This window comes from Kogia breviceps, chromosome 3 (genome assembly GCF_026419965.1).
Source record: "Kogia breviceps isolate mKogBre1 chromosome 3, mKogBre1 haplotype 1, whole genome shotgun sequence".
NCBI lineage: Eukaryota > Metazoa > Chordata > Mammalia > Artiodactyla > Physeteridae > Kogia > Kogia breviceps.
In genome coordinates, this window is record NC_081312.1 from 113651050 (window position 1) to 113677845 (window position 26796).

At 37.3% G+C, this 26796-nt stretch overlaps 1 protein-coding gene across 4 annotated transcripts in view; it reads right to left on the reverse strand.

Moving 5' to 3' along the window:
* Positions 1–4519: 4519 nt before the first annotated feature.
* The window catches only part of LRRC28 (leucine rich repeat containing 28), a 199445-nt gene continuing 177168 nt past the window's right edge, over positions 4520–26796 (reverse strand). For 3 of the 4 annotated variants that reach the window (XM_059058537.2, XM_067029528.1, XM_067029527.1), the window contains one exon: positions 13286–13587. In XM_059058537.2, the coding sequence (XP_058914520.1) occupies positions 13515–13587 (73 nt within the window). In that variant the 3' untranslated portion in view covers positions 13286–13514. Of the gene's footprint in view, positions 4628–13285; positions 13588–26796 lie in introns of those variants that run through there. The other variant, XM_067029530.1, reaches the window with a different exon arrangement.

Genomic DNA, 26796 nt, shown 5'->3' on the forward strand with positions numbered 1-26796 from the left:
AGGAGGGTCAATGAGGTGAAGACCACTGGTGATGCAGAAGAAGACGGGAGGTTGGGCAACTGCAGCAGGGGAGGTGGGCCGTCAGCCACCTCTGAGAGCACTGTCAGAGGGTGGTGGAGGCAAGATGGAGATGGAACGGCAATTGGAAGACTTTGTAGAAACCTGAGCACCTGTCTTCCCCTCTCCATTCCTCATCTCCAGTCCTGCCTGGTTTACCTTCTCCTCTGACCATTTTTCCCATCTCCAATCCGGTGAATCCAAGCCACGGCCACCCCTCCCCTAGGCCACAGTGAATTCCAGTGGGCCTCTGTCCACTCTCCACCCTCAGCTGCCTCCAACCCATTCTCTAGGGAATCACATCGAAAAGTGGGACGAATGTCAACTTCCCCCAGACACGTCACAGCATCTCGTTATCCCTGGGGAGAAAACCTGATGGCTTTAGCAGCAAAGCGCAGCTGCCACACCCTAGGGTCCTGCTTCCGTGCCAGCCCTTGGCCTTGTCTGCCCAGCGTGCCCATTGCTGGTCTTCCTCAGTCCCGGAATGCACCCGTGCTGCTTCCCTGCTGCAGAGCCATCGGGAGGTAGACCTCTGCCTGGACCTTTCTCCCCCAACTCCTCCACGACAGGCTGCTTCAAGTTCTTTCCAACTCAGGGCCACGTCTGCCCCATGCAGCCCCTTTCCTGGCACTTGTTGTTCTTTGTAACCATCCATTTTGGTATGTTTATGTTTGCTGTTTATTTTCTTCACTAGAATACCAGCTCCCTGAAGGCAGACCGCAGCTCTGTACTGTTCACCCTTGAATCCCCAGAGCCTAACACAGGACCTGACACTTCAAAGGTGTTTCCTGGGAGTGAATGAATGGGCGGAGTTTTAACTTCAACCCCTTTCACAATTAGACTGTGAAGACAGTTCTACTAATTTTCCTTTGGTACTGCTTTCCTCTTCTAACAAATGTGGCCCTCCCAATCTCTCAAGACCGAAGATCATTCTTTGCTGTACTGTTATGCAGTTCTGGCTAGCTGTTTAGACTGCTGGAAAGCCTTGGTTTCCTTCTGATTTTGGAACTGTGCAGATTTCCATACCAACTTGTGCCCTGCATGGCACGGAGCCTGACAGAGGAGAGGGCCTGAAACCCAGTGGAGTTTATTAGTGTCTTAGCTAAGCCTGATGCCTGGGGGACAAGGTGCTGTCCCCAGGCTGCATCTCTTGGGGGCACAGCCTTTGAATCTACTCAAAGCCAACCTGGCTCTGCCTGTAGGTCTCTTTCCCCAGAGCCCCAAACAACATGCTTCTTTCCTGTCTTGTGTGGCTCTCCTCATTTGTAAGTTCTGGAATAGGGAACCAAGTTTCTCTCCTCACCCTGCTACATTCTGCTCCCCTGTGGGCTCTGGAACATGCTGCCAATCTGTAAATGATGTTTTAGTTCTTTCTTTGTTGTTGCTTTGGAGCTGTGAAACCTGTGATGTTAACACCAGGTGCTGAAAAATGAAAACTTATCATCAATCGCCATCATCAAAGCAAGGTGGAGTAGAATGGTTTCAACTAGTCCCAAATTTCCTGGAGGAATTTGGCCTCTGTTCAGTTCCCCTCTCCCGAGGCTGATGTTACTAGCAGAACAGAGTTCTCTTCAGCTGCCCAGGACAGTCTTGGGTTTACGCAAGTAAAAATCCCATCCAGTGGCCTCAGTGCTAAGCATAAGACAGGAACTATTTTTTGACTGAAAATATATTAGTTGTTTCTTGCAATTGGACTGTGGGACTCTAAGAATAGTATATTTTTTCAGTAAGCAGAGCTTTAACAAACAGCAAGTTTAATTAAGCTTTTCTGCTGCACTTTTTGTTTTAAAAAAATTGAGTTAGTAGCAGCAGAGTATTTTTAGAACTGAAGTGATTATTTTGTGTAACAGATACATGTCTGAATATTCTTAAACCTCGTAGGGCAAAACATAGTTAGAGAATTGACTTCATGAGTCTAAAAGCATGACCGGTTGTTTCTACACATGTCCTCACCATCATACCTATTTATTCTATTCACTCATTATCTATACCCTGCCTTCTTTCTTCCTAAGTACAGGTGGGCTGGGATTGGGAGGAGAATATTATTTTTAATGTTTTACAAACTTGGTGTACACTGAACATCTTTTTTTCAATTCCCTCTGGTTTTGCTGGCATAGGTGGGCTCCCTTCCTAGATTTGGGTTTCATTTGGATTTTTTTCTTCTATTGAGAGGCACCATGATATCACTTAGAGGTGAATGTTTTATATGTTACTTCAAATAGTAAAAATAACATTAAATTTTTTGTTATGAGAAAGCTGCAGGTTGAAAAAGAAAGCATTCATCTAACTAAGACTATGAAGTGTGCAGTGTCTCAGCAGCTTATGGTGATGAAGTACCAGATGGCATGTTTTCAGATGAAGCTCTAGCTAGCTACATTGGATCTTTAAGACTTTAGAGAAAAACATGACATAAAAGTGGTGCAAAATGAAATTTCAGATTTTTCTCGAAGGTTCTTTGTATACAAGTAGAATAAAGGTGATTTTAATATTAGTAAAGTGGAAAAGGCAGTTTGCAGTTTATGGCCACTACAACTCCTGGTTAAGATCATTGAAATATTTATCTACCAATAATGGGAATCATCTAACAGAAAGGGAGTAACTGATCCAAAGTAGAAATTATCCACGCTTGCACAGATTATCTACAATTTTGGCAAAGAGGCTGAGAAGGAACCTGTGAGAAACCTGAGGGTGAGGTGGGGCAGGACGTGATGAATTCTATTTAAGGAATTTTCCACATCCTCTGAGGTGAGTTTGCCAATTCAGATACATCAGTGAGATCCACGCAAAGATATGAGACTGGGCAGGACTGTCCCAAAGGAAGGTGGCATGTGAAGACAACTCCTTGAGGTGGCCACAGGCACAGGCGATAATCAAGTCATTTCTTGCTTTCTTCTTGATATTTGTGGTATCAGATGATTCTGCTCTTTAATCTCACATTTCCATGTTTACCTTTAGAATAAGTTTCAGTATTTCCCCATATCTCTTCCTCTGCCAAACACTGCAAGTCCATGGACTTTTTGTGAAGGATCAGGCACCATTTCTTCTTTAACGATGTGCAGAACTTCGGGCCTTCCCTTCATCTTCAGATCTTCGCTTGGCTCAGCCTCCTATAGGAAAGAGAGATGCGCTCACTTTCAGTCTAGGTTTCCTAAGTTCTTCAGAGGAACTACGACCACCATAGCCATCAAGACACACTGCAGCCGCCCACTCCCTCGCCGATGAGCATCTTGGGTCTGCTGCCGGGAGGTGAATGCCTGGCACCAAAAAAACCAGGGCACTGTGAGTCGGGTCATAGTAGCGCTGGTTTGCTAGAGGCAGAGGAGGATACCGACAGTATCAAATTCAATTTCTTTCCTTAAATTTGGATTGTGTTTCCCTAAGCAATGTGCATATTGTTAAAGCAAAAGAGGATGGAAAGAAAACACAGGTACTGGTAAAATTATGCTCACTTTTAAGTAATGCCTTCTTCGTGAAGCAGTGGTATTTTTCATCATTCCCCACCCCCACCCCCTTACTTTTCTCCTCGACCCTTATCTCTTCACTCTACACACTTCCTAAGTCTGCAGAGTTCCTCAGCCACTTGGCTGTGAGCCACGAAAACTCCCCCAAAGGGTTTGGTTTGCTCCTCTGCAGCTGACACACGCCCCGCCCCTCCTGCTGCTACCCTAGTCTTTCGATGCCATTTTCTCATTGGCATTAACACATTTCTTCCTGTGAGCTGCTTGTTTTAACTAAAGCTGTATCCCATATTCTTATTTTTGCAGTGATCCCAGATTATTATGCTAACTATAAATATTTTGGCTGTGAATCTGATGTAAACAATGTTTTGAATTTAATATTAAACAAAAGCTTAAATGATCAAATCCCAGATCATTTTTTGTTGTTGTTCTAGAGAAAATATAACGAATGGAAACGTTTTGGGGGAAATCTCTTTACTGAAAACTGTAAGTGGTCGTGGCATACTAGACAGTTACACAAATAAAGGTACCTTTTGAATTAAATCCTACTTCAGGGCTCTAGTCACAATGAATTTGACACTAAATAAAAGGTTAAAATTTTCCAAGACTGCTCTAGTTGAAAAGAGCTAAACTGATGATGTATATTTATAAAACTAGTAGCAATCTAATACTTGCTTATAAAAAAATTAATCTCCCATCTGCCTTCCCAAATAAATTGGTACCACATAAAGAAACTAAAAAATATTGATATTTTCAAATACAATGGAAACAATTTTTTGTTTAAAAATATATTAAATATATATAATATATTACATAGTATGGTAGAAATAATACTGTGCAGCCAGTGATTATGTATGTATTTTTATTGATATGGATTTTCACAAAATATTAGTTGAAGAAAGAAACTTATAAAATAGTATGTATGCTAAGATGCCATTTAAGTAAATCCACAAGTGTATGTGTAGCATTCATAGAAAAGAGTGAAAAGATAGACAAATACTCACCAAAATATAGGGGGATTATTGGGATGGTCAGCTTTTTCTTCACCCTTTTCTCTAGGCTGCAGTGTTGCTTTTGTAATCAGAAAAGGCTACTTTAATGTGAATTACAAGCTGTAAAAAAATTACACGGATAGAGAATTCTTACAGGAAGACTGGGTTTAAATAAAAAAGAGCAGGTTTTCATTTTAGGGTTGTCTACCAAGTGCTTTTATGCATGATTGGATTATATAATCAATGTACAGGACTCATTAGTCATAGCTCAAAACACAATTTACCTGGATTGTTTCAAATAGTAAGATCATACTAATAATATTACAACTGGGTTTTTCTCTTAAAATTTTTTACCAGACCAATCAACCACAAATAAAGAACATAAACCTGAAGAGTGCAAGACTCCTGTTTCTTATATACAATTACACAATCCCTATCTTTTTATTTAAAATCTAGACATCATTTTGGTCTACTGAATTACACTGCATACCCTCAAAGTGGGTGTAATTGTTTGGTCAATAAATTTAACAATGACTTTTATCAGTTTCAGAGAATTATAAATAGCCTTGGATTGAGGTATTTTTAAAATATATTATAAAATAAACATATATCTGTAATTATGCTGAAAAGGTATGAAATGACCTTTAGTAAATAATACCTCCCTGTAAATTTTTGTTCTAGGTAAAGAATGGTACCAGGGCACTTCCCTGGTGGCACAGTGGTTAAGACTCCATGCTCTGGATGCTGGGGGCCCAGGTTCGATCCCTGGTCAGGGAACTAGATTCCCACATACATGCTGCAACCAAGAGTTCACATGCCACAACTAAGGAGCCCACCTTCTGCAGCTAAGACCTGGCACAACAAAATAAATAAAAATTTTTTTAAATGAATAGTACCATAGTGTTACAAACCAGGAAAAAAAGCAAGTATGACTTCCAAGTACTTTACAGAACAGTACTTCCTAATACTTTACAGAATTTTCCACTTGATTATATTTTCAAACACATTAATTTCTTGGTGTTTTACTTTCAGTGGTCTTTAGTCCTTGAGGAGCCCTCACTGGAATGGTGACTGTTTGCTCAATGGATTGAGCTGGAACACTTACCAAGTGGGATTTTAAAATTACTATTGATTTGGCCTGATGCTGATGTTAACCAGTGAGCACAGACTCTGAAACCAGATGAGTGTTAATACTGAGTTTCCATCCACTTCACAGACACAGTGACTGAAGTTCCATTCATGGCTTCTGGAAAGGTTGTTGGTCTATCCAAAAATAGTTTATTAACTGATATGTAAAGTAAGTTGCATCACTGGCTTTGAGTTTAAAATTGAGATATAATTCACATACCATAAAAGTCACCCCTTTAATATGAGCAATTCAGTGGTTGTTAGTATATCCACAAGGTTGTGCAACCATCATCACTATCTAACTCCAGACCATTTTCATCACCCAAAAAGAAACTCCAAACCCATTAGCAGTCATGATCGATTTTCCCCTCCCCCTACCCAGGCAACCATTAGTCTATGATTGTGATTTCTTCTTTCACCCATTGGTTAATTAGGAATGTTTAAATTTCCATATTTTATAAATTTTTCAAATTTCCTTCTGTTACTTATTTCGTATTTCATTCTATTGTGGTCAGAGAACATACTTTGTATGATTTCAATCCTACTAAAAATACTGAGGCTTTTAAAATGACCTAACATATGATTTACCCCAGGGAATGTTCCACATGCACTTTAAAAGACTGTGCACACGCTGTTGTTGGGTGGATTGTTCTATGCATGTCTTTTAGGGGTACTTGGCTTAAAGTGTTGTTTAAGTCTTCTATTTCTTTGTTGACTTCTATCCATTATTGCAAGCAAGGCACTGAAGTCTCCCACTGCTATTATTGAATTGGATATTTCTCCCATCAATTTTATCAGTTTTTGCTTCATGTATTTGGAGCTCTGTTGTTAGGTATGTATATGTACATGACTATGTCTTCCTGATGGACTGATCATTTTATCATTATGTAGTGTCTTTGTCTCTAGTAATAATTTTTGCCTTAAGGTCTCTTTTGTCTGAGATTAATATATCCACTCCAGCTCCCTTTTTGTTAAGTTTGCATGGTATATCTTTTTCCATTTTTTTACTTTCAAACTGTTTGTGTTATTGATTTGTAAGCAGCATATAGCTGGATCATGATTTTTACCCATTCTGGCATTTCTATCTTTTAATTGGAGTGTTTAATTCATTTACATTTAATGTGATTACTGATAAGGTAGGATTTAGTCTGACATCTTTCTACTTGTTTTCTGTCTTATGTCTTTTTGTTCCTCTATTCTTCCATTACTTCCATGCTTTCTGTTGTATATTTTTTAGTGTGCCATTTAAATTCCCTATTTGTATCTTTTTACTATATATTTAGTTATTTTCTTAGTGGTTTCCTTGAGGATTATAATTAACATCTTAATATACAGCAGTCTAGTTTGGAATAATACCAACTTAATTTCAGTAGTATACAAAAATTTTGTTCCCATATAGGTTTGTTCCCTCCCCCTTCCTTTGTACAGTTATTGTCACACAGATTTTGTGTTTTTTCACTTTGTGACCATCAACACAGATTTATAATTTTTTAATGGAGTTGCCTCTTAAATCAGATAGGAGTAAAAAAGAGTTATGAACAAAAAATGCATTTATGGTCTTTTATATTTACCTATGTAAATATCATTGCTGTTTATTTCTTCATGTGGATTTGAGTTACTGTCTATTGTCCTTTTATTGCAGCCTGAAGGACTCTGTTTATTATTTCTTGTAAGGCAGTCTTGCTAATGATGATTTTTGTTTTTATTTATCTGGGAGTGTCTTAATTTCTTTTTCATTTTCAAAGGATTGCTTTGGGGATACAAAATTCTTGTTTGATAGTCATTTACTTCAGCACTTCAAATATGTCATCCCACTGCCTTCTGGCCTCCAGTTTCTGATGGGAATTCCTTGCATCTGAGTCAATTCTCCCTTGCTGCTTTCAAGATATTCTCCTTGTCTTTATCTTTTGACAATATGATTATATGTCCAGGCATGAATTTGAGTTTATCCTGCTTCAGGTTTATTGAGCTTCTTGGGTATGTAAATTAATATTTTTCATCAAAGTTTGAAGTCTTTGGTCATTATTTTTTCAAATATTCTTTTTCTCTTCTCCCCTTATATGACTCCCATTATGCCTATGTTGGTGCACTTAATAGTATCCCATGAGTTTCTGAGGCTCTATTAATTTTCCTTCATTCTCTTTTCTTTCTGTTCCTCAGCCTGGATAATCTCAATTGATTTATATTCAAGTTTGCTGATTCTTTCTTCTGCCTGCTCAAATATGATGTTGGTCATATCTAGGCAATTTTTCATTTCAGTTATTGTATTTAAACTCTACAATTTATATATGGTTACTTTAAAATAATTTCTATCTTTTTATTGATGTTTTCTATTCAGTGAGATTATTTTCATACTTTAGTTATTTGCATATATTTTAAATAGCTGATTTAAAGTCTCTGCTTGCAAATTCCAATGTTTGGACTTCCTCAAGTACAGTTTATTGACTTTTTCCACTGTGTATGGGACATACTTATTTCTTTGCATGTCTCATAATTTTCTCAGGAAAACTGGACATTTTAAATAATAATAGGATAACTGTGGAATTAGATTTACTAACCCCTTTGCCAAGGTTTTGATGTAGTTGCTGGTTTTTGTTTATCTAGCAAGTCATCTGAACTAATTCTTTAAAGTCTATTAGATAGACACTGAAGTCTTGCTCAGATAGTTCCTTAGTGAACTAATGATTGGACAGATATTTCCTTAAACACCTGAAACCAGTTAACTCTCACGGTCTTTGCTGATGGCTTTGTGTGCATGTTGCAACACACTTCAACACTCTGCCAGGAAGTTGACAGCTCTGCCTTCACCTTCAATTTCTGCTTGGGCAGATCATCAAGATCAATCTAAGGTGGCAGTTTAGGATGTCCCCAGGTCTTTCCTGAACAGGAGTAACAATCCTTGGCTTGAGCAACATTTTTGGCATGTGCATGCACATGACCATCTAAATTCCCAGGAACAGCAGAGCGTTTCCAAAGCCTCTATGAATATCTCATTCCTCAGCTTTTCCTTTTTTAAGTTTATGGTTAGCCTGTTGTTTGCTCCAATGTTTATTCACTACTTCAGGCAGCCACAACTGCTTCTGATTTTTTTTTTTCATTAAATTTTATTTTTTCCTGTGGAAAAGGCTTTTCATACCAGGCAAGCTCTGATCAGAAAAATAAAGACAGCCTTGCAAGTGAGGTCTTCCAGGGAACCACCAGATAGTTCTCTGGGAATGAGGCTTTGAAGGAGCTCCAACCCCACTCTGCCCCTTCCAGTGGCTTCTATGCTGCTGCTTCTACATTACAGACTGTTGGTTTTCAAGGATAAGCAGAGCTGGAAATGGGCAGGGGGAATGGAAACAGGACTAGTTAAAATGCCACAAAGCTTACTGTTCTTACTGAGATTCAGATATTTCTCTTGCATAAATATTCCTTGGGTTGCTATGAGGTTAATTTCCAGAGTTCTGAAAAAAGTTGATTCTGACAATTTTTGCAAATTTTCTCCTTGTCTTTATGGAGGAGAATTTTCAGAGGTCCTTACTCCCCCATTCTGGCTGGCTTTAAGTATTTAAGGTTCTTTTATTTTTCTTAGCAAAATGAATCTGGTTAAAACAATAAAGCCGCCACCATTGACATTTCTAGGCGTTCACATGGTTCAAGCTCAACTATTCTATAAACAGCAGTATCTGTGAGAACAACTAAACTGGATATAGTATGAATTAAAGAAAATGTCCACACTACAAATGAATGGTGCCAAAATGTTTCAGTAGGCAGACTCAGAGTATTAGAAAATTTTTTCATTATATAAAAAAGAAAGAAAGAAGGAAGGAAGGAAAGAAGGGAGGGAGGGAGGAAGGGAAGGAGGAAGGAAAGAAAGAATGATCTTGGATTACTATAGTCTCAAAATTGCTATGAGAAGCAAAACCTGACAGGTAACAAGCATAATCCACACTCTGCTGTAAAATGAATTGGGGGAGGGGGGTGCAGAAACCTGGCCAACCCTTGCAAGTCTCTTAATTACATACAGAAATGACCTCCAAATGCTCCACCTTCTGTCCAGCTACCACACTGGACTGCCAGTACTTTTCTGTCTCTGATGTACAAGGGACCATAAAGTCATGCTTCAAAGAGAATATCGAAGCTGTAAAGCAATCTCTTTCCCTGAGCAGGGATAACAGTCACTCAGCTATGATCAATTCCTTTACTAGAGACACTTGCATCACTTTCAGATCTATTGGCTAATAGCACAGGGAGGTACTTCCTGGGTAGGGATAGTGAGACTTGAATGATTTTTAGATAGACATGTAGTTATTTTCAAGAATACGAACTTATAAAAATCCCATCAGTTTAAGAGAAGGCAAGATATTCACTTAATTCCTGGAGAAATTTAGAAGAGCCTCATTAGGAGTAAACAATAGTTGGTGGAAACCACAAAAAAAATAAAATCATAATAAAATGTCCAGGGTTATGTAAAGATACATTTTAAAACAAGATTTTTTTTTTTTTTTTCCCGGTACACGGGCCTCTCACTGTTGTGGCCTCTCCCGTTGCGGAGCTCCAGACACGCAGGCTCAGCGGCCATGGCTCACGGGCCCAGCCGCTCCGCGGCATGTGGGATCTTCCCGGACCGGGGCACGAACCCATGTCCCCTGCATCGGCAGGCGGGCTCTCAACCACTGCACCACCAGGGAAGCCCCCTTATTTTTAAATAACATTACAAGTCTATGAAATGAATTTACATCTCAATATTTAATTACATCAGGTTGCATTAGTGTTGGCCCAGTTAGGAATCCATGTTCATAAATCATTTGAATAAAAATGTTTTGATTTCTCCTGAAGCAATGTATCGTGTTTAAGATGAACATGTTTGATTTTTCAATTCAGGGAACAGAAACCTAATTTTACTATTAATAATTTCTAAAATTGGCTTTGAAAGAGATTACAAAATAGGTATATAGTTTAGGGAAAACCATGTGCAAAGACTTGTAAGCTGACTGGTATTGAAGCCTTTTTTCTTAGACTGTAAACATTTTAATTCTTAATGCTTAATGTGGAAGAAAAGTGAGAGGTACCTTAAACTAGGCAGACAAGCCAGAGTGTGAAAGGTTTTAGTGAGTGTTGAGTACACTGACTAAAAGATGTTTAGTGCAGACCTTGCTTTTCCAGAAAGGAGGGCCAGGTAACAAAGCAGTTCATCATTCTTTTCTATTAACCAAAATGTATCCTCCACTAGCCAGGACTCTTTTGTATTGATCATTTTAAAAAATGTTAAAGTGTGCTCAAAATATATATTTTATTCATTGAAGATGCAACATTTCATTCATCTACACAATGTTATGTAATTGAGGATTTTGGTATGATAACAATTGGGCATTTTGAAGAACACTGATAGGGTAATCCACTTTAAATGAACCCCACCTTGTACTATATCATAAGAAGGCCTATGCCCAACAGGGTATCCTGTATTTTAAAATTTATCATTAACCACATATCAGATTACTGATGTAAACTTACCTGAACAGACTATATTTTCCAAATAACTCACTTTTTTGGGGCATTATTATAATTGCATGAATTATTCCTCTACCTAGTATAACCATTGCTCAAGAAAACATATATATAGTAACTTTAGAATTTTCTGCAAAGTTCTGGACACAATTGAATGTTTAGAATGTAGGCAGATCTTCTCCAGTCTACAACACTTCTTTATAATACCAAAAGACATCAGTGAATCCAGTACAAAATTTTTATAATGAACAGCACCAAAGAAGCCAAATTATAAGTTCCATTTCTCATCAATTAAGCTGGGTGCTGCATCAAGGATTAAGGTCTGACCACCCAAAGGTTGTCTGCCTAGCCCACTGCTGGTGTTCAACACACATTGCTTGTACAGAAGCTGTTTGGATTGTAAGTGTCTTTGTAAAATTTCAAACAAATTAAAAGTATTACATATCCTTATCTCAACAGAATCCTGAATATCAGGTTAGCAAATTTCATAGCTCCATTTTAAGACATATGATTGTAGAGCATAAAGTAGAAAGATGTTGAAACATATTACTGTCACTTAAATGATAGGTAGCAGCCACATAGGCCTGAACCACATTTGTGAAATTTCATGCCACATTTTTCACCTCCCAATTTATATACATGGAGGGGTTACACTAAAACTTCAATTATTCCAAAGGATGAAAGAAGTGTTACATTTTGATACAGATCTTCAGTTTCTATTATACCATAAGCCTTTGAAATATTAAGGCTGAAGAGGCCAAGTTATGAAAGGGACAAGAGGAAGTAAGAACAGTGGAAATACAGTTGATAATGTTCTGCCTTCACCATTCTATGTGGATAGTCTGCTTTCCAGGCAGCAGGTGGTGTGACTGTGAAAAGATCACACATTTGTCAGTAACTATGTAGGATTTTTAGCACTGTTAGAGCCTAGCATTACAGATTTAGGGCAGCTAATAAAATTCCATAAACCAAATTTTTGGCAAGTCTGAAATTTTTTGAAAATAATTTTTCTACCAAGTAAAACTTCTTGGTTCCCTTTTAGTCCTGTCTCAGAGAAAACTATGTATAATTAAACTTTTTTTAAAAAGTAAAAAAAAGAATCACTTCACAGCAACCAGATGAACATCTGGCAGCAAAGCAACATTAAAATGCCATCCTTTCAAAGGAAGAGCAAGTATGTGAGTCCTCCATTAAGAGCATTATCTTATGTCAGAGCATAATCTCACACTTTCCATTTATGGCCTTTTTGCAAAAGTCCAAGGCTGAATTTGGACCTGCTTTTCCTGTGTTTTCTCAATGTTATCTGGACAACAGTGTGTCAAGTACATAAGAAACCTAAGGTCAAAATGAAGATGATCTAATGCACTAGGTATTTAAATAAATGTGCACAGGCTGTACTTAGAATCACCTTGCTAAAAACTAGTAGCAGAAGTAGCTGAAGCCTGTTTATCATATGTAACAAAAATATTTCAAAGTCAATATAAATTTAACCATAACCCATCTAACAAGAAACACCAGAGATCATATTTTAATGTGTTTTTTCTTTCCCTTTCTCAGTAGCCAGAAAATGTTTAAATCTAGAAAGAAAAGGATCAGATCTTTTAAAGCCTCATATGTCCCTCTTCTCATATAAAAAAATCCTAACAGGAAATAAAAATTTTTAAAATTATTTTTCTGTAGTTTTTCAAAATAAGTGTGTATTTCATTTATAATCTACAGTTTTATTTTTAAAACCCCTCATAAAAGTCTCTTAATATGTTGCAAAACTTTATAAACAAGGTTGTAACTTTCCAGAGGGTATGTGCTAGGACCCTCCTGAAGCCCCTACTGGAGTCTAACTTGGAAGTCAACTCAGGCACCCCCCCACCCCCCCACACACTGCTATTCAATACTATTGAGGTCACAGGGTTTACTGAAATTTGTTAAAAACATGGAGAATAACCTCTGGGGAATAATTCTCTGGGGAAAGAAAGAGAGATGAGAAGATTACAGATACCACTGAAAGTATGTGTGTTCAAAAGTTAATTTGGTTATATTATCAAATTACAGTTCTTCAGGGAGCTTAAACTTGCTCTAAATTAGATTTGGGGAGGCACATCAAACTAAATAGTCTGCATAAGAGACTCGCTGACATAAAAGAAAAACACGGAAGACAAAGGGTTCTTAATTTGGGGAAGGATATATTCCAACTTGGGGGAAGGGTGAAGGCATTTCAACTCTGAAGCTTGATCATGACATTTCCAGAGTCCTGCAGTCCCCAAGTGTGATAGGACAGGACGGAAGGGCCTGTTGGGCCTGGCTGGACTCTCCTGTCTCTCTGTCACACTGTGCGATATGCAGGCAACTGCAGTGTCAAGCTGGCAACACTCCTGAGGCTCTTGAGTGTTTATCAACTCAGTAGGTCAAAAGTCTGCAGACACTGGGTGGAGCAGCAGTAAGCCACAAAACTCACAGTTGTCCTCCTGGAAGGGGAAAGAGGGGGAGAAGGACACTGTGAGTTCAAAAGGAAAGTCTCAGAATTCTTTCCATTAGAGACAGTATTTTCCTTTGTTAAAATAAAGGATTAGGTATGGTCAACAGAGTACACAACAGAAATGTAAATTCCTTTTAAAACTGAGCACTGGAATCAGGTGAGGTATGTGTGTGCTTATTTTATTAGCAGTTTTCAGATGACGTAACATCCCTATGTTAGCAGCTAAGGAAAAGTAAGCTTTTTCCATGTTACACTCTGAAGTCGGCTTAATAGAACCAGTGCAATGACAGAATTTGAAATACGTTATAAAAATCATGTAATAGAAAAAGTCACCAATTTAGCTAAAACACATATATATTGAAGAGCTTAAAAAACATAATTTTAAGGAATTTATCCTACAAATGTATGCCCACAGATTACTTATAGAGGTAATTTCAGAATCTGAATCATGTAGTTTGAGGGTCTTCTCCCACACGGCAGAGGAATCCCATCTCAGACTCCTGCTTGGCATCTTTCTGCAGCGAGTCATGAGCCCTCTGATCCCAATCTGGGCAGCTCCAGTTGTTGGGTGCCTTGTTTTCCCACCAGAAGTGCTATCCTCTAGTGAGGAGAGATTAATCTACTGTTGTTTACACAGGACTCCCTGTGCTGACTGTTTTCTCTTTTCTCCACCCCTCAACTCAGTCTTTGCCTTTCTCTGTAATCCAAGAAGGTGACCTCTACAGACCCAACCTCCAAATCTGCCTGATTGATGGTTTCAGGCTGAATTAGGACAAGGGAGGCATAGCAGGAGGGTAAAGGGAAAGAAGAGAGAAAAGTTGAATATTTTATTTTTCTTCTTTTTTATAAAAAGTCTAGTTAATAGAGGTATAGTTACATACAAACATACAATAAAATTCACCCATTTTAAGTGTACAGTTGAATGAGTTTTGAAATATATGCAATTATTTAACTAACACCACCATCAAGATATAAAATACTTCTCATATCCCCAAATGTTCCTTGTGTCCACTTGCAGCCAACCCCCATCCCCCAAACCCCCTGACAAGTCTCTGGCAAACATTGATAATTTTGTTTCTCCGTGGGCTTTATTTTTCCCTGGGCCACCACAATCCTCCAAAAAAAGCTTTGCCATTATTTCATCTTGGATGATCAAAGATCTGAAGGCACGAGCTAGACCTACTTCTATGGGTTGTCTTGCCTTAGATTTTTGTACTCATCCAGGATTCCCTTACCAGCTGGTTCCAGCTAGGTTTGGCTGATGTGAAGATAAAGCTCCCCTGGATGGCCCCTCCTGTATGGCTCTAGTTCTCTCTAGGCTCCAGTCACACTTTTCAACACTCAACCAGGCAGTTGACAACTCTGCCTTAGCCTTCACTTCCTGCTTGCACAGTCTCACTTCCTGCAAGCAGAGGTGAGAGCTCAGGGCCTTCTTGGGTCTTTTCTGAGCATGCTCACATCCTTTTGCATGCACATGACCTTACATACTCCTAGGAATATGTTAGTGCTTTTCAAAGCCCCTGTGGAAACCTTACTCCCGCAATTCTCCTTTTCAGCTTTATGGCTAGTCTATTGTTTGCCCCAACAGTTACCCACTGCCTCAGGCATCTGAGAAGTTAAGCAATTTCCTGTAATTGTTTTGACAATTTTTGACAAATATCCTCAGAGAAGAGGCTTTTTGCACTGGTGATCTCTGACTGAGGAAATAAAGACAGGCTTGCAAGTAGGGTTTTTCAGTGAAACACCCTTTGAATATGCTCCAACTTCCTTCCACCCCTTTCCAGTTGCTGCCCGGCTGCTGGTTTTAACTGTGATGGCAGATTCTTGGTTTTCAAGGTTAAGACTAGAAGATGGGACTATAGGTTAAAATATCACAAAGGTCTCTGTTCTTTCTGAGATTCAGTCACTTTTCTTGAATAAATGCACTCTGGATTGCTGTAAGCCTTTTGTTAATTTCCAGAGTTCTGAAAAATTCAATTCTGACAAGTTTTTCCAGTTTTTTCATTGCTATTATGGAAAGGTTGACTATTTCTATCCCACTCCATCTCTACATCTCTGACCAGAGCTTTTATTGGGCAGCCCCTCCTGTTGGCTCTAAGTCTCAACAGCCTCCAGATCTTCCTTTGTCCTTCATGCCAAAAGATTAAGAATGGTAAACCTTCCTACTGCTGTAAGTTCCCAGGTACTTTACCATCCTTGTGGGTGCTCTGAACCCTGCCTGAACTTCTGTAAATAGTCCTTCTCCATTAATTTCTCTTCAAAATCCCAGCTTATGTGTGTTTTCCAGCCAGTACCCTAATCGATTTAGTAGGGAGTAGCCTAAGAAAACAGTCCATCAAAGTGGGATTCTGGGATTGGGCTGGTGAGTGCATGAATGACCTCATTACCAGGGAAAAGTGGGACATCACTGATTACTTGAAGTTGTGGTATCATGATTACTCAAATTATCACTAAGACTGCCAGTGGAGGGTAAGGCACTGGGAGATCAAGTGCTGCGGCACTTGATTGCTGTGGCATCATGGTGAATTCAAAGATTGTGGAGGGAGATGGCTTCTTTTGATTACTTTAAGAGATTCCCCCAAATCCCAACCCCCTTCCAAAAAAAAAAGAAAAAAAAAGATAAGCTTAGTGCCTTCATGAACTCTCAACTCAAGGCATAGGTAGAGAATCAGAAAATTTCTATGGTGGCCTTAAAGGAATTCTTATTTTATGAAGCTGTGGGAGGGACATGCCTGAGGCCTGAATGTACAGGCTGCAGAATCACATGCCAGGTAAAAGTATATTTATGCTAAGTCTCTTAAACTAAGGTAAAGGTTCTGGTTGGGAAGGGGTGAGGATTTAAGAATTGAGATGGAAACCTTTGTGTAGACACAAAGCTAAGGACATTAAACCTCTAGTATCTCTAAACATTTCTTCACATCAGAAATAGCCCTTTTTACCATCTAAGAAAACAAGCATTCACTTGAATAAAAAGATTTCACTGACTTCATCTGGTGTGGTTGGTTACCTAAAAAGGAAACTCCTATCTTCTTCAGGCAGGAACAATACTCACTGCTTCTAGGGCCATAGAGAGAGCAAAATCCCAGCATGATTCAGAGAGTTAATTGCAAGGGCTGCTCCTGGGAGAGATTATGTACATGAAGGAGTTGTAGAATCTTGCCAAATTTTATTTGCAGAAATCTGGAGAGTAAGCATGGAAATGAAGTCTAATACATTAGCCAGTGAGAATAAGTCTAAAGTTGGATCAGGCCAAGAAGGGTGCTTCACGAGGCCTCAGCATTTAATGTGTTAGTTTGAGTACCTATAATGGTTAATAGAAATCTTGATTCAGCAGAGGCCTACAGACAATGAGACAGAGATGCTAGAACTTCCATTGCACAGTGTAGAGGGAGGAGATCAAAGGCTTAGAGAAATGGGAATGTTGAAGTGGATCCAATGTGGCTTAACCTGCTCAGCCACCACCTGGAAACCTCTGGGAGGGTCAGGAAGACAGTCTCTTCACTAAGACATTAATATATGTATTGGTGAGGGGAAATCAAACTGCAAGTAGCAAGCACACCTGATACTTAACATGACACATGCCTACTAGAGGTGAGAGAGAAAGCCTGCAAAAGCTCAGGTGTCTGCTACACTGGTAAAGTTTCAAACAGAAAAGAAGAGTTACACCCAGAACTGCCCACTATGAAGAAACAGATACACACTTGTGGGTCCCTTTGGATTTTGGAGGCAAAATACATTTTGGGAGCCCCAATCTTCCAAGGTCCTTTCTCTTACAACTAAAACACCCTGGTCATAGTACAACAAACAAGCATTGGAAGACTCTGAAAGACAGAATGAAGATAGACAGACTATGACCCTGGGACTTGAGAAGCAACATAGCAATGGTAAACTCCCTAGGCTTCCTTATTGCCTCCTATAAACTTCAGATAGGATGCTGTAGGAGCTTCCAACCCAGAACCACCAACAGGCAGAGTCAAAAAAACAAAACAGGGGCTTCCCTGGTGGTGCAGTGGTTGAGAGTCTGCCTGCCGATGCAGGGGACGTGGGTTCATGCCCCGGTCTGGGAAGATCCCACATGCCGCGGAGCGGCTGGGCCCGTGAGCCATGGCCGCTGAGCCTGTGTGTCTGGAGCCTGTGCTGCGCAACAGGAGAGGCCACAACAGTGAGAGGCCAGCGTACCGGAAAAAAAAACGAAAACAAAGCAAAACAAAATAAAACACAACAACAAAAAAACCGCCCCCCCCCCAAAAAAAAAGCCTGTTATCCCTATCCAAAGGATTAGGACAGAGAAATCCATAAATTTCTATAGAAAGTAAATAACTAGTTGCTTAGGGCTAGGTATGAGGAAAGAGAGAGGTGATAGATAAAGGGTACAAGGTTTCTCTTAGGGTGAGAAAAACGTTCTAAAATTGTCTGTGGTATTAGTTGCACGTATCTGTGACTACAGTAAAAACTGCTGATTTGTATACTTTAAATGGGTGAATTGTATGATATGTAAATTATCTCAATAAAGCTGTTAAAAATAATAGCACTAAAAGGAGAAATAGATAAACTCACAATTAGAGTGGGAACTTCAACTTCTTTACTCTTAGCAACTGATAGAACTGCCAGACAGAAAATCAGCACAGGTATAGAAGAACTGAACAACTCAATGAACCAAAGAATCTAATTGACATATACAAAACACTCCACCCAACAGCAACAAAGTACACTTTTTTTTTTTTCTAAAAGCCCATGGAATATCCACCAGGACAGACTATATTCTGTGCCAAAGAACAAACCTCACAAATTTGAAAGAACTGAAATGATATACAGAGAACACATCTGGTTTTATCTCTGACATAAAGAGCCTAGAAGTCCTCACTCCTGTTCTTACAATAAGAACAAGCTGAACAAATTGAAAATCAACAACTTTTCTCCACTCACCAGAGAACTGAGGTCATAGGGCAAACTGCAACCTCAAAATCTGGTGAGACAGGTAACTCCAGAGTCACAGCTGAGACTTGCTTACCTGGACAGAAGATGCTAGAATTGCTGGAGGCTGAGTGTGGACAAGCCTGATAGTGAGAGGCTGCAATGTTAGGGTGACACACACACATTCTTAGGTTTTACCTATAGAAACCCTACAGGCTATCATGGTGAAAATCCATAAAAGATCTCCTTGTTGCTCATTCAGGAAGAGAAGAAGAGTAGTCATTATGTAACATGTCCAGAGCATCTTCCATAACAAAGGACTGTTCTCCAGAGAAAGAGTTTACTAGAGCCTTATCCCAGGTGTGGAAGGGCATTCTTCCCACCCCAGTCCCCTTTAGCCTGCCCATCCCACCTAAGAGGGGAAAGCAAACTATGCAAGATGAGAAAAATTTATGAAGGTCACAGCCTAGAAATACAGGCCCACTAAAATAATGATACAATCACAAAATTTAAAACATTTCCCTCCCTCATTTACCACCAGAGTAAATGGCCTCCAGCATAAGGACAGTGGATTATAGATAAAATTGATACACAGAAATCTCTTGCATTCCTATACACTAACAATGAAAGATCAGAAAGAGAAATTAAGGAAACAATCCCATTTACCAATGCATCAAAAAGAATGAAATACCTAGGAATAAACCTACCTAAGGAGGCAAAAGACCTATACTCTGAAAACTGTAAGACACTGATGAAAGAAATTGAAGATGACACAAATAGATGGAAAGATATACCATGTTCTTGGATTGGAAGAATCAACATTGTCAAAATGACAATTCTATCCAAGGCAGTTTACAGATTCAATGCAATCCTTATCAAATTACCAATGGCATTTTTCACAGAACTAGAACAAAAAATTTTAAAATTTGTATGGAAACACAAAAGACCCTGAATAGCCAAAGGAATCCTGAGAAAGAAAAATAGAGCTCAAGGAATAAGGCTCCCTGACTTCAGATTATAATACAAAGCTATAGTCATCAAAACAGTATGGTACTGGCACAAAAACAAATATAGATCAACAGAACTGGATAGAAAACCCAGAAATAAACTCACACACCTATAGTCAATTAATATATGACAAAGGAGGCAAGAATACACAATGGAGAAAAGACAGTCTCTTCAATAAGTGGTGCTGGGAAAACTAAACAGCTACATGTAAAAAAAAAAAAAGAAAGAAATTAGAACATTCTCTAACACCCTACACAAAAATAAATTCAAAACGGATTAAAGACCTAAATGTAAGGCTGGATACTATAAAACTCTCAGAAGAAAACATAGGCAGAACACTCTTTGACACAAATTGCATCACTATTTTTTGCATCCACCTCCTAAGAGTAATGAAAATAAAAGTAAACAAATGGGACCTAATTAAACTTAAAAGCTTTTGCACAGCAAAGGAAACCATAAACAAAATGAAAAGAAAACCCATAGAATGGGAGAAAATATCTGCAAACAAAGCAACTGACAAAGGATTAATCTCCAAAATATACAAACAGCTCATGCAGCTCTGTATCAAAAAACAAATAACCCAATCAAAAATAGGCAGAAGATCTAAATAAACATTTCTCCAAAGAAGACAAACAGATGGCCAAAAAGCAAATGAAAAGATGCTCAACATCACTAATTATTGGAGAAACGAAAATCAAAATTACAATGAGGTACCACTTCACACCAGTCAGAAGAGCCATCATCAAAATGTCTACACACAATAAATGCTGGAGAGAGTGTGGAGAAAATGGAACCTTCCTACACTGTTGGTGGGAATGTAAATTGGTGCAACCACTATGGAGAACAGCATGGAGGTTCCTTAAAAAACTAAAAATAGAACTACCATATGATCCAGCAATCCCACTCCTGGGGATATATCTGGAGAAAACCATAGTTCAAAAAAATACATGCACCCTAATGTTCATTGCAGCACTGTTTACAATAGCCAAGATATGGAAGCAACCTACATGTCCATCAACAGAGGAATGGATAAAGAAGATGTAGTACATATATACAATGGAATATTACTCAGCCATAAAAAATGAAATAATGCCATTTGCAGCAATATGGATGGATTAAGAGATTATCATACTAAATGAAGTAAGTCAGACAGAGAAATACAAATATCATATGACATCACTTATATGTGGAATCTAAAAGAAATGATACAAATGAACTTGTTTACAAAACAGAAACAGACTCACAGACACTGAAAACAAACTTATGGTTACCAAAGGGGAAACGTGGTGGGGAGGGATAAATTAGGAATTTGGGATTAACAAATACACACTACTGTATATAAAATAGATAATCAACAAGGATCTACTATATAGCACAAGAAACTCTACTCAGTATTCTGTAATAACCTATATGGGGAAAGAATCTGAAAAAGAATGGAAATATGTATATGTATAAATGAATCACTCTGCTGTACACCTGAAATTAACACAACATTATAAATGAACCGTTCTCTAAATTTTAAAATAAATAAATTAATAAAAATAAAAAATAAAGCAAAATAAATAAAATCCCAGCACTATTAAACCTTGGGTTTATCTTACTGGGCCCACTCAGGGGCCTGCAGGGGGTGCAGTGGGCAGTACTGAGGGTGCTTGGGGAAGGGGGCTCACCATACTCTTAAAGTTCATTTACCAACAGTGCAGCCTGGGCTTGACAGAATATTGAGGTGAGGATCTAGTTTTTAAAGTATATATGAGTATGGAAGAAAAGTCATGAGAAAATAGGAGAGAATGAAGAATGTTATGAGAGAAATGCATTCCCATTAAAATTTTGCATTTAAAAACAAAAACAGCTGCAAGATGCAGGCTCTCTGAGGAGTATACAGGGAAGCCCAAAGTTAAGCAAGGAGAATCATAAAAGGACACTAAAGGAATCTGAATTTCAATCTGAAGCCTGTAGTACCTACTACAGCAAACATAAAACAGAGCTCAGATCCTAGCCAGATTAAAATAAAATCTCACACTAAATGCCTATTTATCTCAGTTTTTATTACCCAATATGTCTGTCTTTCAACAAAAAATTACAAGAGATGCCAAAAGGCAAGAAAAAGCACATGCTGAAGAGACAAAGAAAACCTCAGCACCAGACTCAGACATGACAGAGATGTTAGAATTATCACAGGGAATTAAAAAAAAAAAACAGAAAATCCACGATCTGTTGGACAATTTCTAAAGGTGCAAGATATGCATAATTAGAATACTAGAAAGAAAAGGAGAGAAAAGAGAAGAAGAGAAGAAGAATTTGAAGTAATAATGGTTAAGGACTTTACAAAATTAAGGACAGATCCAGAAACTTAACAACACCAAGCAGGATAAAAATCAAAAACAAAAACACTACATGTAAGAAATATTATATTCTATCACTTATATGTGGAATCTAAAATATGACACAAATGAACATATCTAGGAAAGAGAACAGACTCACAGACATAGAGAACAGATATGTGGCTGCCAAAGGGGAGGAGAGTGGAAGAGGGATGGATTGGGAGTTTGGAGTTAGCAGATGCAAACTAGTAAATATAGAATGGACAAACAACAAGGTCCTACTGCATAGCACAGGGAATTATATTCATAATCCTGTGAAAACCATAATGGAAAAGAATATAGAAAAGAATATATATATATATATATATATATATATACACACACACACACACACACACACACACATATATATATATATATAAAACTGAAAATCACTTTCTGTATAGCAACATTGTAAGTCACCTATACTTCAATTTAAAAAAATATCATATTCAAACTGGAGAAAACCAAAGAAAAAGGAAATCTTAGAAAAAAGCCAGAGGAGAAAAAAAATGTTACTTATAGAGGAACAAGTATAAGACACAGTAGACTTATTAGAGCCATGCAAGCAAGAAGAGAGTGGAGTGAAATATTTAGTGTGCTCAAAGAAAAAAAAAATCACTAACGTAGAATTTTATATCAGTGAAATTATCCTACAAAAGTAAAGGAGTATAAAGACTTTTTCAAACAAACTAAGAACTGAGGGAATTCATTGCCAGTGAACTTGTCCTGCAAGAAAGGTTGAAAGGAGTTCTTCAGGGAGAGGAAAAGGGTATAGGTTAAAAATTCAGATCTAAATAAGACTAGGGATGACATGATACCATATATAGAAAACTCTAAAATCTCCACACACACACAAAATTAGAATAAATGAATTCAGTAAAGTTGAAGGATACAAGATTAATATACAGAAATATGTTGCTTATCGATACTAATAATGGACTATCAGAAAGAGAATTCAAGAAAACAATCTCTTCTACAACTGCATCAAAAAGAATAAAATGCCTAGAAATAAATTTAACCAAGAGGGTGAAAGACTTATACTCTGAAAACTACAAGACATTGATGAAGGAAATTGAAGATGATACAAATAAAAGATAACCTCTTTTCATGGATTGGAAGAATTAATACTGTTAAAATGTCCATACTACCCAAGGCAATCTACAGATTTAATGTTATCCTTATCAAAATACCCAGAACATTTTTCACAGAACTAGAACAAATAATCCTAAAATTTATTTATTTAATCTATTTTTTTTCCATTTAATACTTTTCAACTTGAATTTTTAGTTTGTCAATAATAATACTGCCATTCCCACTTTGTTTGTCTTGTTTTGGTGTAATTTAGCATTTTGTCTTCAAAAATTTAAAAATTTTGTCTTAAGGTATTCTTTCCTCTCTTGCTTTCACCTTCTCTCTCCCACCCTCTCTCCCTCTGTCTCTCTCTCTGCCTTAAAACAACTTAAGACATAAGAATCTCTTTTGAGGAATTGAATCCATTCACATTTATACAGTAGGTCCTTACTAGTTATCTGTTTTATATATAGTAGGGTGTATATGTCAATTCCAATCTCCCAACTTATCCCTCCCCTGCCTACCCCCTGGTAACCATGTTTGTTTTCTACATCTGTGATTCTACTTCTGTTTTGTAAATAAGTTCATTTGTGCCCTTCTTTTAGATTCCACGTGTAAGTGAAATATGATATTTGTCTTTCTCTGTCTGACTTACTTCACTCAGTATGACCAGAAAACACCCTGAACTGCCAAAACAATCTTGAGAAAAAAGAACAAAGCTGGAAGCTTCCTGACTTCAAACTATACTACAAAGTTACAGTTATCAAAACAGTATGGTATTGGCACAAAAACAGACACATAGATCAATGGAACAGAATAGAAAGCCCAGATATAAACCTATGCACTTACAGTCAATTAATCTATGACAAAGGAAGCAAGAGTATGCAATGGAGAAAAGACAATCTCTTCAGTAAGTGGTGCTGGAAAAACTGACAGCTACTTGTAAAGGAATGAGATTAGAACATTTCCTCACCCCATATACAGAAATAAACTCAAAATGGATTAAAGACCTAAATTTAAGACTGGAAACCATAAAACTCCTAGACGAAAACATAGGCAGAACACTTTTGACATAAATTGTAGCAACACTTTTGGGGGACCTGTCTCCTAAGGCAAAAGAAACAAAAGCAAAAATAAACATATGGGACCTACTTAAACTTAAAAGCTTTTGCACAGCAAATGAAACTATCAACATAATGAAAAGACAACCTACTGAACTGGAGAAAATATTTGCTAATGATATGACCAATAAGGGGTTAATACCCAAAATATATAAACAGCTCATACAACTCAGTATCAAAAACAAACAAACAACAAAAACAAAACCCAAATAACCTGATTAAAAAATGGGCAGAAAACATGAATGGGCAGTTTTCAAAAGAAGATATACAGATGGTTAACAGGCACATGAAAAGATGTTTAATATTGCTAACCATCAGAGAAATGCAAATCAAAACCAAAATGAGATAGCACCTCACATCTGTCAGAACGGCTATCATCAAAACATCTACAAATAGCAAATGTTGGCAAGGATGTGGAGAAAAGGGAACCCTAGCACACTTCTGGTGGGAATGTAAATTGGTGCAGCCACTATGGAAAACAGTATGGAGGTTCCTCAAAAAACTAAAAATAGATCTACCATATGATCCAGCAATTCCACTCCTGGGTATACAACCAAAGAAAACAAGAAAAGATACATACACCCCAGTGTTCATAGCAGCCTTATTTACAATAGCTAAGATACAGAATGGAATATAATTCAGCCATAAAAAGTAATGAAATTCTGCCATTTGCAGCAACATGGATGGACCTGGAGAGTATTATGTTAAGTGAAATTAGTCAGACAGAGAAAGACAAATACTGTGTGTTATCGCTTATATGTGGAATCTAAAGAATAAAACAAAGAATATATATAACAAAACAGAAACAGATTCATAAATATAGAGATCAAACTAGTTATTACCAGTGAGAGGGAAAGGGGGAGGGGTAAGATAGACATAGGGGATTAAGAGGCATAAACTACTATGTATAAAATAAATAAGCTATAAGGATATATTGTACAGTACAGGGAATATAGCCAGTATTTATAGTAACTTTAAATGGAGTATAATCTATAAAAATATTGAATCACTGTGTTGTACACCTGAAATTAATGTAATATTGTAAATCAACTATATGTCAATAAAAATTTTAAAAATAAAAACATTCTTCAGAATAAAATGAATAAATAAATAAATAGGAAGGTTGTTGAAGGAATAAAGTTAAATAAAATCTTTTTAAAAATAATTTTCAATCAATCTAAAAATTAACTTGTTTCATGTAATAAGGGTAACAATGTACTGCATGATTACAACAGATGAATAGTGAAATGAATGACAGCAATGTCATGAAGTTTGCCAGGGAGGAATTAGGATTATTCTGTCACAAAGTACCTGTACTACAAGTGGAGCAGTATAGTGTATCGTCTGAAGGTGGAGTTAAATTGTTTAAAATGTATATTGTAAACTCCAAGGAAACTACTACAAATTTTTAGAAAAGACGTATAATTGATATGCTATGAGAGGAGATAAAACAGAATCACATAAAATGGTCAACAAAATCAAAAAAGGCAAAAAGAAGTAGGAAAAGAAAGAACAAATACACAAAATAGAAAATAGTTACAAACACAGTAGGTATTAATCCAACTAAATCAATAATCACTTTAAATGTGAATGGTCTAAACATACCAGTGAAAAGACAGAGACTGAGTGGATGGAAAAACAATACCCAATTAAATGTTGTGTACAAGAAACTCACTTTAAACATAAAAATGCAGATTGGTTGAAAGTAAAGGGATGGTCAAAGATATATAATGTTAACACTAATCAAACAATGAAAATAAAAATACAACATATAAAAAATTTTGAGACATAGTAAAGCAGTGTTGACAGAGAAATTAATAGCTTTAAATGCTTATGTTAGAAAATAGGAAAGGTCTTAAATCAATACTCTAAGTTTCTACCCTAACCCCACCTCCAAAAAAAAAAAAAAAAGAGCAAAATAAATCCAAAGCTAGTAGGAGGAAGAGGAGAAACCAATGAAATTAAAACCTTCACTAGGATTAACAAGATCAATAAAATTGATAAATCTCTAGCAAGACTGACAAAGATTAAAAAAAGGAAAACACAAATTAATATAGGAAATGAAACAGATGATATTAATACATATCCTGCAGTCATTAAAAAGATATAAGGGAATACCTTAAACAACTTCACACTAATAAATTTGCCAACTGAGAACAGATGAAGCCCTTGAAAACCACAAACTACCAAAACTCAACCAAGATGAAATAGCCCACCTAGTCCTATAACTATTAAAGAAATTGAGTCTGTAATTAAAAGAGAAATTTCCAGGCCCACCCAGATTGTTTCACTGGAGAATTCTATCAGACACTTAAAAGAATTACTAAGAGGAATTTTTACACTGTCTCTTTCAGAAAAATAGGAGAGGAGGAACACTTCCCAGCTCATTTTATGTGGCCAGTATTACTCTGACTCTAAAACCAGACAAAGAATACAAAACCAGAAAACTACAGACCAATATCTCTCATGAACAGAGATATAAAAATCCTCAAGAAAGTATTAAAAAATTAAATACAGAAATGTATAAAAAGAACTACACACCACAATCAAGTGGGAGTTATTCTGGGTATGTAAAGCTGGTTCAATATTTGAAAATCAATGTCATCCAATACATCAACAGGTTAACAAAGAAAAATTAGTATGATATCAATGAACTCAAAAAGCATTTAACCAAATACATCCATTCACGATTCAAAAAAAAAAAAAAAAAAACACCTC